Below are 13,291 nucleotides of genomic sequence, written 5' to 3' on the forward strand. Positions count from 1 at the left end.
TTGTGTGATAGAGTCAAAAAAAAAAAAAATCCTGTTTCAGAGTATGGGTGTGGGGAGGGAAATGAATCAGAAAAGAATCAGAAAAGTTACAGCAGCATTTGAGCATTTAAAGTAGAACCTGATTGTTCTGCCTATGGGAGTGATGAAAATGGCATTTTTAACTCAAGTATACCTCCTTTTATGTGCCCTCCTCCTCCCTTTTTACCCCTTTAAGCTGGCTATAGTGTGTGGCTGTGGGCCGTGGAAGCCTTTGCCAAGCAGCTGTGTTTCCAGGATCAGTATGTCAAGGCAGCCTCTTACCTGCTCTCCATCCACAAAGTGTATGAAGCTGTGGAACTTCTCAAGTCAAACCATTTCTACAGGTATGTGCAGTTTGTCCTCAACAAGCATCTGACATACTGTGATCTGAACTTGCTGATGAAGCAATGTGAACAGATAAAATAGTTGGGGGCTTGATGACTCATAATTATGTGTATGTGTGTGGGTATGTGCATATGATCGCACTTGTCTGTGGGGTTCAGGGACAGTAGATCCCCCTAGAACTGAAATTACAGAAGGTTCTGCACTACCCAGCATGCTGGGAACCAAACTGGGGTCTTCCATGGGAGAGCAGTGAGTGCTTTTACCCACTAAGCAGTACACATGTACACCTTTTTATAAGAAAAATCCAACATTCCTGTCTTAGGGTTTTTATTGCTGTAATAAACACCATGACCAAAAGCAACTTGAGAAAGAAAGGGTTTATTTCAGCTTACACCTGTAGTCTCAACTGCTGGGGGAAAGTCAGGGCCAGAACTCAAGGCAGGAACTAGGAGATAGGAACTGAAGTAGAAGCCATGTGTCTCTTGGCTTCTTCAGTTTGTTTTCTCATAGTCCAGGACCAGATACCCAAGGGTGGCACTATGTGCAGTGGACTGGGCTCTCCCAAGTCAATCATTAATCATGACAGTATCCCACAGACTTAACCTTCAGGTCAGTCTTAGGGGGCATTTTCTCAGTTAAGACTCTCTTCCCAGATCTTGTCTAGCTTTGGGTCAAGTTGATAAAAGCCAGCTGACACTGTTCTCAATTAGGTGAAGGGCCTGTCCTGTCTACTGTTCTGTTTTGGGGGTTACTGGTGTCTCTTTTCAGTGTAATGCTGTATGTCAGCTACAGTGGCGAAAGACCATTCTAGATGGCATGCACTAGACCCTCTGTTCTTTCTGTCTTACCATGTCTGCCATTAAGTAGGGATGTTTGAGTTGGTGACATTTAATATTAATTTGCTGTGGTTGGCTTGAATCTGCACACCTTGGTGTTTCTTTCTTGTTTGTCGGGTATATATCTTTTTCTGTTTTATTTTGAATTGACTGTTTTTGTCAGGTCCCAGTACAGACTTTCTGGCTACATCCTCTTAAATTTGTTTCTTTAAATGTGTATGGATGTTTTGTTCACATGTTTGTGTGCTTGAAGAGGCCAGAAGAGGGCATTGTATCCCCTGAAGCTGGAATTACAGATGTGTGGGTGCTGGGAATTGAACCCAGATCCAATGGAAAATACAGCCAGTGCTCATAATCACTGAGACATCTCTCTAGCCCCTGATTTTTTTTTTTTTAAATATTATGTTCTACTGGTGATAATTCCCAAAACTTCTTTTGTATATGAAAGCCTATAATTTCACCTTCATCTTAAGAGAGCTTTTCCAAGTTTAGAATTCTAGATAGTTTCCAGGTGTGGTGGTCCATACCGCATCCCAGCACCAGGAAGAATGAGGACCAGGAACATCAGATGTGGTGAAACACACCTGTGATTCTATCATCTTGAGGGGCTAAAACCTAGAAGGATCCTGTACTGCAGATTTTCTTTAACCCAGGCTGGCTTAACGCCTGCCTTAGTTTTCCAGGTGCTTAAATCAGAGGTGTGTGCTCCACACTGGTTGCATTTTCATCTGTACTGCATGAGCACAGTGGAGTTTTCTCTATTCGTTATCACTGATTTTCAGTAATGTGATGATGCACTGTGCTGAGATTGTCCTTTTGTTTATCTTGTCTGGGTTTTGTGGTCCACCTTTAGAGAGTGCTAAATTTTGTTGGTGGCTCGCTCATCTTGACCTTTTTGGAAACAGGGAACAGAGTATAATGGTGCTAGCCTCAAGTCTGTGGCCATGTTGTCTGCCTCTGGAATGCTGTGAATGCCTTCCCCTTATTTCAAAAAGGCAGATTTAGAGGACTCCATACTGTGGACTGGTGTGGCCTCCTACCTTCTGATAACTCTGTTGCAGGCGTTGCTTAGTGAGTGAGTTGCAGCAAGCTCTATGCCTAGAGCTCCAGGCTCTCTGGCTGTTCAGAGTTTCCAGCATGGCCAGATACCCAGCAGGATCCACAAGCAGGAGCTCTGGCAACCTCCCTGTCTATGAGCAGCTTTTTCCTCCTTTGCTGATACAGTCTTTGGTTTAAAGAACTGTGCCTAGGGGTAAAAGCCCCAAGTATTACTTTTTTCTTTTCCTTTTTTTTCTTTCATGACAAGGTTTCCCTGTGTAGCCCTGGCTGTCCTGGAACTTGTTTCTCAGACCAGGCTGGCCTTGAACTCACAGAAATCTTCCTGCCTCTGCCTCTCCTGTGCTGAAACTAAAGGTGTTGCTCTTTAGATCATTTTCATCCCTCCTACAGCTTTATGGCTGCTGCAGCTCACACTGGATTGCACTTGGAAGATATTTGCCAAGTGACATGGATCAACCACAGATGCTTTCTTAAGAATCCCACAAGTGCCACATTCTTAATCTTGGGTCACTTTCACTGGGAAAGTTTTCAACTTTGGGATGCTCTGTGTCCCCAGTGGCAGATACACTTTTCTGAAAATCCCATTTCCCAGGAAAGTGTAAACTTTATCATTGGAAACAAAAGTGACAGGCTTTATTTTGTTCATTTTTGAGAAAGTATCTGTAAGATACTGGAAGCTGTTAGTTTTATTTGTTTTTGAGACAGCCTCATTTACCTCCAGCTATTCTGGAATTCACTATGTAGACCACACTAGCCTCAGATTCAGAGAACTGGCTGCTGCTTTCTTCTGTGTGCTGGGACCACTGAGCTTGCCAGTGCTTTTTAAGAAACGATATGAGTTTTCTTGAAGAAAGCAGCTAGCTGGGGCTGGAGAAAGAACTCTGGGCAAGGTGGGCAAGAGTGTTTGCCCTGTAAGGAGGAGGCCTGTGTTTAGATCCCATCACCCAGTGAACAGCTGGACAAGGCTGACTGACTATGCCTATGACTCCAGTGTCAACAGGTGAGAATGAAAGGACCCCAGGGGCTCATCGACCAATCAGCCTACCCTGTCTTAACTAGGATAGCGCAGCAGTTAAGGCCTCTTGCTGCCCAGCCTATGGACCCAGGTTTGATTCCCAGAACCCATGCAGGGAAAAGCCTTACAGAACCAACTCCAACTCCTGCAGGTTACCTGACCTCCAAATGCATGCCTTGTACATGCACAGTCACCTGCAGTCTAAAAGGGAAGGCGAAGAGTGATGTGTAGGCACAGACACTGACATGCACCACATACACACACACACACACACACACACATACACACACACACACAAATATTGAAGGTAAAAGTAGTCAGTTTGTAGTGTACTCATAAATTTTCCAAGATGACTGACATGTCAGAAGCAAAGCATTTTTGCCATTTTGCATTTTGTAATGGTGAATGTTTAAAATGCTGATGGAAAGAATTAATGAAGTTAATCATTTGGCTGTGTCAATGAAAACAAGGCACTCACTGTTTTCATTGGTAACCTCCTGTGGAGGAACCCTTGCGGGTTGACTGAAGTACCTGCTTTTTGCCTTTAGAGAAGCTATTGCAGTTGCCAAGGCTCGGCTTCGCCCTGAAGACCCTGTTCTGAAGGACCTGTACCTGAGCTGGGGGTCCATCCTGGAGAAAGATGGCCACTACGCTATCGCAGCCAAGTGGTAAGCAGAGAGGCTGAAGTTAATTTAGTATCTGCCTGGAGCACACAGAATGGAAAAAGCTCAGTGTAGAAATGGGTGCAGTGACTGGAGATGTAAAAATGGAAAATGCAGCCCAGCTTCATGTCCCACAGTTACCTGAATTGGCACAGGCAGTCTTGAAAGTTATACCTGTTTCCATTGATTAGATAAGCAGAATGTGGGGGTGAGTCCTCTCTAGGTCTATCAGCACTTGTAGAGGTTCAGCACAGTGTACAAGTCACCAGCATGTGGCCATCCTGACCTTGACCATCACAGAGACAGGGCCACCGGGATGCACAGGCAGTCATATGGACAGAAGAGGTGTGGAGGGTGGCATTGCTGGTGACAGGGTTTCATTCTTGCCACAGCTACTTAGGAGCCACTTCCGCCTATGATGCAGCCAAAGTTCTGGCCAGAAAAGGAGATGCAGCCTCACTCAGAACAGCTGCAGAGCTGGCTTCCATAGCAGGAGAAAGTGAGCTGGCTGCTTCCCTGGCTCTCAGGTGTGCCCAGGAGCTGCTTCTGGCGAAGAACTGGGTGGGCGCACAGGAAGCCTTGGGTCTGCATGAAAGCTTGCAGGTCAGTGTCTGGAGCCTGGGGGGGGGGGGGTGCCTGGGTCCCTCTCTGGTCAAACTTGCAGTTCATTAAGTGTCCTTTAGAAATGTCCAGAAGCCATGGTGGCTATCCTGATGCTACAGGGCTGAGGGGTGGACCAGGTGTAGCTTCCGTCCAGATAGAGAGGGACTGGGTTAAGGACCCTGGGTTATAAACAGTTCCCTGGGCTACCAAGGCACCTGCAGAGCTGCTGCATGGTCCCTTTCACACTACTCCAATGCAGTAGCAGGCATGCTAGGAGGCTTGGGTGCTGTGTATTCAACCGGACATGCCCTGTCATCTTTGTTTTTGTGTGTTATACCTCTTTGTTGCTGGATCCTAGGGTCAGAGACTGGTCTTCTGCCTCCTTGAGCTTCTGTGCCGGCACTTGGAGGAAAAACAGCCTCCCGAGGTCAGAAGCCCCTCCTCCGTTTACCACCAGTGGGCCACAGGCTCTGAAGGGACCTTGGTGCAGAGAGTGACTGATGTGTGGCGCAGCACCTTCAGTGTGGACACCCCAGAGCAGTGTCGGGCCGCCTTGCAGAAGCTGCAGGATGTCAAGTATCCATCTGCAACAAGTAACACTCCCTTCAGACAGGTATGCCATGGCCCAACCTTAACAGGAGCTATGTAGGGCAGGTGTTCTTTATCCCTCAGAAAATACGTAAAACAGTTTGTATCTCAAAACAGACATGGCAATCCAGGCCCTGGGAAGACCCCTCAGATGAAAGCCTTAAGCTATGTATTCCTTTGGGGCTCTCATTTGTTTAATTTTAAAATACAAGCAAGTTTGGGGCTGGTGAGATGGCTTGGTGGTTAAGAGCACTGGCTGCTTTTGGCAGAGTCCAGGTTGGGTTATCAGCACCCACATTTCCAGGGATCCAACACCCTCTTCTGGCCCTCGTGGGCACCAGACATACACATCACACATAGACATACATATAGGCAAAATACTATATACAATAAAGTTGAAGTCCTCTTAGTCTCCTGAGCTGCTTCTTCACCCATTGTACTCCCTGCTCACCAGAGAGTACCTGCCCCCAAGTTACCCATGCTATGCCGAGATGTACTGTAACCACTATGTTCATCTTGGAAACATACTTCAGTTTGTCTGCTTTCTGAATTTTTAAATGAAAAGGCACATTTTTTAGTAAGGAGACTTCCTCAAATGGTATACAAAATGGGAAGCAGCTTTGCTGTTTCTTATCAAGTGACTGGGTGATTCACAACAAGAAGTGAAATCAGTTTAATCCCAGCAGAGGCTGGCAGAGACTAGCCTGGTCTACAAGAGCTAGTTCACAGGGCAGGCTCCAAAGCCACAGAAGAACCCTCTCAAAAGACCAACAAAAAAAAGAAGTGAAAGCAGGAGGCCACTCAAAAAACCTGTATACAAATATTTGGAGATATTTAGTCCACAACAGCCCCCAAACAAACAACCACACACAAGGGAAAAATAGATCTCTGCAGATCATTGAGCCCCCAGAAACATGCCGACAGTCCCAAGACCCAGTAAACTGAAACTGTGGCTCTGTTTACATAGATTCCAGGAAAAACATCTATGTGGCATAAAAAAGTAGCTCGAAGTCTGAAGTGGGGGGTGGGGGTAACTAGGAAAGATACTGTCAGAAGGTTGGTGTTTGACAAAGGTATTCTGTGCCTTCATTCTAACTGCGTGTTAGAATGCTTCAAACTGCATAATCTAAGGGCTGGAGAGATGGTTCAGTCAAGTAGGTAAACTGGGTTTAGTGCCTAACACAGCAGTTTTCACCCATGTCCCCAGGACTAGGGAGACAGAAGCAGGTAGACCTGAGGGCTTGCTGTCAAGACAGTCTAGCCAGATTGGTGAGCCTCAGGTTCTGGGAGAGACCCTGCCTCAAAAGATAAAATAGGGCTGAGTGGTGGTGACATACCACTTTAATCCCAGCACTTGGGAGACAGAAGCAAGCATATCTCTGGATTTGAGGCCAGCCTGGTCTACAGAGTGAGTTCCAGGACAGTCAGGGCAGAGAAAACCTGTCTCAAGAATAAAAAGATAAAATGGAGAGGGATTGGAAAAGACAACTGACGTTGTACCTCTGACTGCCACATCCTAAAATGGATCGCTATCAACTGTATTCCCATTATTCTGTTGATTTTCTTCTTTTTGTTTTGTTTTGCGATGGGGTCTCAGGCTGTAGCTGAGGATGACCCTGAAGCCCTGGACCTCTTGCCTCCACCTCCCCAAAATGCTAAGATTACAAGTGTGTGTCACCACACCAAGTTTATGTAATGCTGAAGACTGAACCCAGGGCCTTGTGTGTACTGAGTATGCTCATGGCCAATTAAGCATAACCCCCCCCCAATTTGTTTTTCTAATTATAGCTTTTTAGATACAGAAATTTAACTTGCTTTGGTTTTGTTTGCAGTCTGAAAACAGGATGTTATACAACCCAATCTGCCTTTGATCTCATGATCTCCTGCCTCAGCTTCCTGGGCATGCCAGCTTTCTTTGCCTTTACTGTTTTCATTAAGTGTAGTGGTCAGTGCATCCTCCTCAGAATACTCAGACTTTAGCACCAGACAGAGGGTAATAGGTGGGAAGTAAAGGCCTTCCAGGGTAGCTGTTCTGTGCAACTGGGTTCCGGGACAGTGGGACCAGGATGGTCAAGTCTCTGCCACAGCAGGGTGTTAACAGATGAGTGAGACTCTGGCCTCTTTCCAGCTGCTGCTTCATGTCTGCCATGACCTGACCCTGGCAATGCTGAGCCAGCAGGCTGCCTCCTGGGAGGAGGCTGTACCGGCACTGCTGCAGGCTGTACTTCAGAGCTACACCTCAGGGAACTTCACCCTCATGCAGGAAATCTACTCAGCCTTTCTCCCAGGTGGTAAGTCACACGCCCATACACACACCTCTGCCTGGGGCCCTCGCATTATAGCACAATATAACCACCTCAGATGGTACTGTACTAGGAGTAGCAACATCATTAAAAGGTGATAAGGCTGTAGCATGAGGAGCACAGATTTTGAGCTGCATAGGTTACAAAGTGGGGGGGAAAAAAAAAAAAAACAAGCCACTGGTGTCTTTACCTGGCCATGCTCTGTCCCTTAGAGCTTAGCTGGAGAGGTAAAGAAGCAGCTGGTATGGGGTGCAGGCACTCTGACATCTCAAACTCAACATGGAGGAAGATGGTCAGACTGAGCAGTAGTTCAGGGTAATCTTTGGTTATGTGGTGAGTTTAAGGCTAGCCTGAACTACATGAGACTCTGTCAAAACCCCCCCCCCCAGAAAGGGAGGGGCAAGAAATGTGACTTTCCAGCTGGGCAGTGGTGGCACACACCTTTCATTCTATCACTCGGGAGATAGGCAGGCGGATCTCTGTGAATTTAAACCCAGCCTGGTCTACAGAGAGAGTTCCAGGACAGCAAGGCTATATAGAAACATTGTCTCAAAAATAAATAAATAAATAAATAAAATGTGAGTTTCCAAGCTGGAAAGATAAGGAAAACTAGGCATTTCTTAACTATGTGATTAGTCCCTACAATTAATCTCAATTTCCAGAGCACAGTGTGGTTCAGACCCCTACCCCCACCACATTAGTGTGACCCCAGAGCTCTTAATGAAACAGTACTTTCTGTCATGCTGTGACCTGTGGCAGTGTTTGCATTGTCCTAAGGAGGGAAAGGAAATGATTAATTCCACTGGCTGTGGGCAGAGGATATAATCCCAAAAGTTACATTGCTGTCCTTTTCCTGGGATCTGTCTTGTTGGATGACAGAACACAGGGGTGAGAAGCCAGGTTTCTCACAGATAAATGTACAACCTATCCTAAGATCCTTTTCTTCTAGGCTGTGATCACCTACGAGACAAACTGGGTGACCTATCTCTTGCCACTGCAGCTTTCAAAAGCTTGGAGGCCTTTTTTATTTACGGGCAACTATATGAAGTATGGTGGTCACTCTGTGGTACTGTCCCTGAATCCAGCGTCTGGGTGAAAAACACAGTCTCTGCAGAGCAGAGGGAGCCAGAGGACAGAGCCAGTGCCAAGGACACAGAGCCTGAGGCTATTGCTGAGCCACAGGCAAGCCAGGCTCCAGCCCCAGGCCTCAGGCTCAGTGCAGAGAGTGAACATTTACTTAGTGCCTGCAGAGAGCTATTCTCAGAAAGGCACGCCAGCCTCCAGACCTCCCAGAGGACTGTTGCTGAAGTCCAAGAGACACTGGCAGAAATGATCCGCCAGCACCAAAAGACTCAGCTCTGCAAGGCCACAGCCAATGGCTCCAACAGAGATGACCCCAGCCAGGAAGCAGAGCAGGCACCTTCTCAACCTGAGAGCCTAAGGTAAGTTCAGGTCTGGGACTATGGGTTGCCTTGTTGTCTGCAACTGTGTCAGGATAAGTTTGTGATGCCGTTGACTAGGCTGCTGGGAATCAGCAGACCTAGATCAGACAGCTAATTCCAGCCCTCCTGAAGCCGCTCAGTGCTTACAGATTACACCTACATTAGCATTCACCACTGAGATTACAGGTGTGTGCCACTCACTATGTGTGCTTCTGGTGCTTCATCTTGATTACATTCCTTACTGATAGAAAATAGCAGTAAGCTCAGAAATCTAGAACTTGTATTAACTGTAAAAAATTATGGGGCTGGAGAGACAGATTGTAATTAAGAGCATTTGCTCTTTTAGAGTTCCTTTCTGTCACAACAGCTGTAACTTTAGCTCCAGAAGATACAATGCTCTCTTCTGACTTGTATGTGTGCCTGCACTTTTATGTATATGCTCACACATAGAAACACCTGCATACACATAAATAATAAATCCAAAAAAGGAAAATTGTAATCTCAGTGCTCCAGAGCTGGAGGCAGGACACATTGAAATTGTGGCTACCTAGGAAATGTGGGGCTTTCTCCAAAGAAATTAGAAAGTGGTCTGTTCAAACTTCGAAATCCCAGTCACTGCTATAGGCAGTTAAGATTTGCTTTTTATGTGTGTAAGACATGATGTTGGGCTGGAGAGAAAGCTCAGAGGTTAAGAACACTTGACTGCTCTCCCAGAGGTTCTGAGTTTAGTTCCCAGCAACACATAGTGGCTCACAACCATCTATAATGAGATCTAGTGCTCTCTTCTGGTGTGCAGACATACATGCAGACAGAACATTGTATACATTTAAAAAAAAGACATACTCTTTCCCTGTGGCAGTCCTTCTATCTCAGCCTTCCGAGTGCTGGGATTATAGGTATGAGTACAGCTAGTTTGCTTTTAGGAAAAAGTGCTGGAAAGCCCTCAGATCAGCTCTTTCCTTTCCTGTGAGGATCTTAACACTGCTCCTGACTGCCTCTCCACTCCTTGGAGGCCCTGGTCTTTCACATTTGTCTCAATCTTTCCGCTAAAGCCCCTATATTTTGTGTCTCAAGTTTTGGAAACACAACACATCACATCTTTAGGTGTATATCTCACCCCATTTTGTTGCCTACTCGATTTCTGTATTTATGCGTTGAAGTTACTTAGGCATAACAAGTGACTGGATTCAAGAAAGTACAGAGGATGTGACAAATAGCCAGTCACTCATCACTGGAGACAAGCAAATCACGACACAATGAAGGAAATCACGACACAATGAAGGACTGGGTATATGGCTGAATAAGGATAGTCTGTCCCCAACATAGAAGCCCTGGATTCCATCACTGGTGGCACACTAAAAAAAAAATGGACATAGTGGTGCATGCCTGTTATCCCAGCGCTGGTAGGATAGAAGCAGGGGATTGAGAGTTCAAGATCATCTCAGTTACATTGTGAGGTTCAAGGCCAGCCTATGTGAGACTCTTCCTTTAAAAAATAAAATGAATCTACAGTGAAATACTACTTCACACCCAGTGTGCTGTGGCTGCTACCAAGGATGGTACAGCACAGCTTGAATCTGTGTCCTTGGTGAGAATGATGAAAATTCCTCAGTATTAGAAAATGAGATTTGCATGAGATCCAGCAGTTCTACTCCTGTGTCAAGAAGAGTTGAAAACAGGGCAGCCCGGCATGGTTCTACATGCCTATAACCCCAGCACTCCAGACCCCAAGGTTAAAGCCAGTCTGAGCTATACAGCAAAATCAGTCTGTGTGTGTGTATGTGTAATTGAAACCCCTATATTAAACACTTGTAGCACTGTGCATGATAGTACTGAAAATGGGGAGCGGCCTAGTATCTCGAAGGACAGTGGGTAGATGAGCAGAAATGGTATATTCATTCAGTGAAATACTATTCAATGTTTACAATATTCAAAAAGAAGGGAATTGTGGCGTATACTACATTTACTACAGGGTAGATGGCATAATGATTCTTGGCCAACAAGCTGAGATAGAGCATTACCACAGAAGGGCAAGCTTCAGTCTCACAAGAACTCTGGCCCTGAACAGGTGTGGTAGTGAATGCCTTTAATTCCAGAACTCAAAAAGGCCAGCCTGCCTGGTCTACAAATCAAGTTCCAGGCCAGCCAGGGTCACACAGGACCTCAGGTCCTGGATGATAATGATGGTTGCACAGCATGATGAGTGGAAGTATGTTTTTAGATGGGTGAAATCATATTAACTATTATTTTACCATAATAAAAACATTGGGGATAGGCAGGTTACTCAGTAGGTAAAGGCATTTGCCACCAAGCCTGATGACCTCTGTTTCATTGGAGAGCACCAATTCCCAAACGTTGTCTTCTGACCTCCACATATACACACTGTGGCGTGCAAGTACAACCATGATCATACACATGTAAACATTTGGTAAAGGTTGGGTGACCATATATGACTTCTGTTTATTGTTACTCTTAGTAGCAGAGAAGAAAGAAAGGCACCAGCCTCTCTCCCTGAATTAACCAGAAGACTCACAGAGGCAAATGAGAAAATAGCTGAGTTTCCAGAGAGTGTAAAGGTAAGAGTGTTTGGAGATGCTTCATGACAAACCCTGAAGGTCATCTACATCCACCATTGTATATCCTGAAAATTGTAGGATACAAGAATTGGGTGTGCTAGTGCATGCCTTTAATCCTAGCACTGGAGAGGTAGAGGCAGGTGGATTTCTGCGTTTTAAGGCTGCCTGGTCTACAGAGCAAGTTCCAGGACAGCTTAAGGGTATACAGAGAAAGCCTGACTTGAAAAGACCGCCCCCCCAAAAAAAAAAAAAAGTAAGATGCAGTTATCTCTGCTTAGCTGAAGTGATTTGGGAAAGTAGCAGTGCAGTACTGACCACATGATAGCTTCCAGCTCAGTTTGGGGGAAAACCAAACAAGACTTACGTATGATTGAGAGATAAAACATTCAGGTCAATGTAGAGGGTAGGTAGCACATGCCTAGCACTCATGGAGGAGCAGTGCATTGGACTGTAGCCTGGTGCTAGGAGCAGTGGCGTGTGTGAGTTGATCTGGGAACACTTAGAAGACTCACCCATGAGGACATGCCAACAGACATATCAGTTTCATCCATTTCTCCATACAATTGTCAGTGCACACCTCTGCAGACGCTGCCTTGTCTTATCATTGTTTTAGGCCTGGCCCTTTCCAGATGTGCTGGAGTGCTGCCTCGTCTTGCTTCACATCGGGTCACAGTGTCCTGGTGCTGTGAACCCTGAGATGCAGCAACAGGCCCAGGAGCTCCTTCAGAAGTATGGCCACACTAGAGCTTACAGAAGACACTGCCAGACCCTGCACACATGAACTACCAGAGGCCATAAAGCTGTGTCGCACAACTTGTGACAGCTTTCTTCTCAGTCACAGTTCACCAAGCCTTCACACCCTGATCTTCAATGGAATGATGCTGTGGTCCAACTGACGGCTGAGGGTGATGTTCGAGTCCACTCACAATGGAGCCTGCCTGGTCCCTCCCAAGTGGTTTCCTGTAATGGAGTGAAAAGCCAGCAGAGTCACTCCCAACCAGCCCTCACCAAGACTGTCGTCTCAAGCCTTACGAGGTGTCCCCAAAGAGAAGCCTTTGTGTTCACCCAAAGTCTGTCTGTCCCAGATGCAGCTGCCTTTATAAACCCTCACCTCGGAAGGGTCTCCTTCTGTTGGAGCTGCACTTGACATGCTTATCACTGTTGGGGAGAGGGGGCTTCTTAATTATTTGTTAGCTGGGCCTTCTCACCTCTCAAAGACTAAAGGAATTAGCCTTGCCCATCCTGTTGACAATCTCATTCGGTCAACAGTGATTTTATTTTTTATGGAGTTGCTTATAGGGACAAATGGCTAAAGCTTTCTGAAAACAGCTAATGAGGCCAGGCCATCTGTTGTCCTCCAGTTTTTGTGACATGGCTGAAGGTGGTCAGACAGCTCAGGAAAAAAAAAAAAAAAAATCACTTCTAGTGGTTCTTTAATCTTTTGGGGTCATAAAATCCTTTTTTGAGAATTGACTAAAACACAGCCTGAAGAACAATACATTATTTCCTCATTTTATATGTGCCTCCCAGGTCATTACTTACACTTTACACCCTGAACCCTAAAGTACTATTTATTCACCAGCTCTGGACCTGCTGCTAATAACAACCCAGCAAGACAGGTCAGAGACTGATGCCTCCACTGTCACTGGTTTCTAGGACAGGAAAAGCAGATATGTTCAGCTTGGGTACTCAGCATACCTTCCTCCTGTCTCTTGAGGTCCATTGTGAAGGCTTCATCTGTGGGTAGCAAGTTTCCCAGCTGGAACTCCATGGGATGTGCATCTAGAGATAGTTGTGTGTCTAGCTTTGGGCTCTAAAACATGCTAAACCCAAAATAAGTTAGT

At 45.8% G+C, this 13,291-nt stretch overlaps 1 protein-coding gene across 4 annotated transcripts in view; it reads left to right on the plus strand.

The window, feature by feature from the left end:
• The window catches only part of Gemin5 (gem nuclear organelle associated protein 5), a 40,113-nt gene extending 27,337 nt beyond the window's left edge, over positions 1-12,776 (plus strand). For 2 of the 4 annotated variants that reach the window (XM_051180615.1, XM_051180617.1), the window contains exons 21-28: positions 215-362; positions 3,822-3,941; positions 4,328-4,538; positions 4,897-5,151; positions 7,255-7,417; positions 8,379-8,871; positions 11,351-11,447; positions 12,061-12,776. In XM_051180615.1, the coding sequence (XP_051036572.1) occupies positions 215-362; positions 3,822-3,941; positions 4,328-4,538; positions 4,897-5,151; positions 7,255-7,417; positions 8,379-8,871; positions 11,351-11,447; positions 12,061-12,228 (1,655 nt within the window). In that variant the 3' untranslated portion in view covers positions 12,229-12,776. The remainder of the gene's footprint in view (positions 1-214; positions 363-3,821; positions 3,942-4,327; positions 4,539-4,896; positions 5,152-7,254; positions 7,418-8,378; positions 8,872-11,350; positions 11,448-12,060) is intronic. The other 2 variants (XM_051180616.1, XM_051180618.1) reach the window with 1 other exon arrangement.
• Positions 12,777-13,291: the final 515 nt, after the last annotated feature.

Source organism: Phodopus roborovskii, unplaced genomic scaffold (assembly GCF_943737965.1).
Source record: "Phodopus roborovskii unplaced genomic scaffold, PHOROB, whole genome shotgun sequence".
NCBI classification, from domain to species: domain Eukaryota; kingdom Metazoa; phylum Chordata; class Mammalia; order Rodentia; family Cricetidae; genus Phodopus; species Phodopus roborovskii.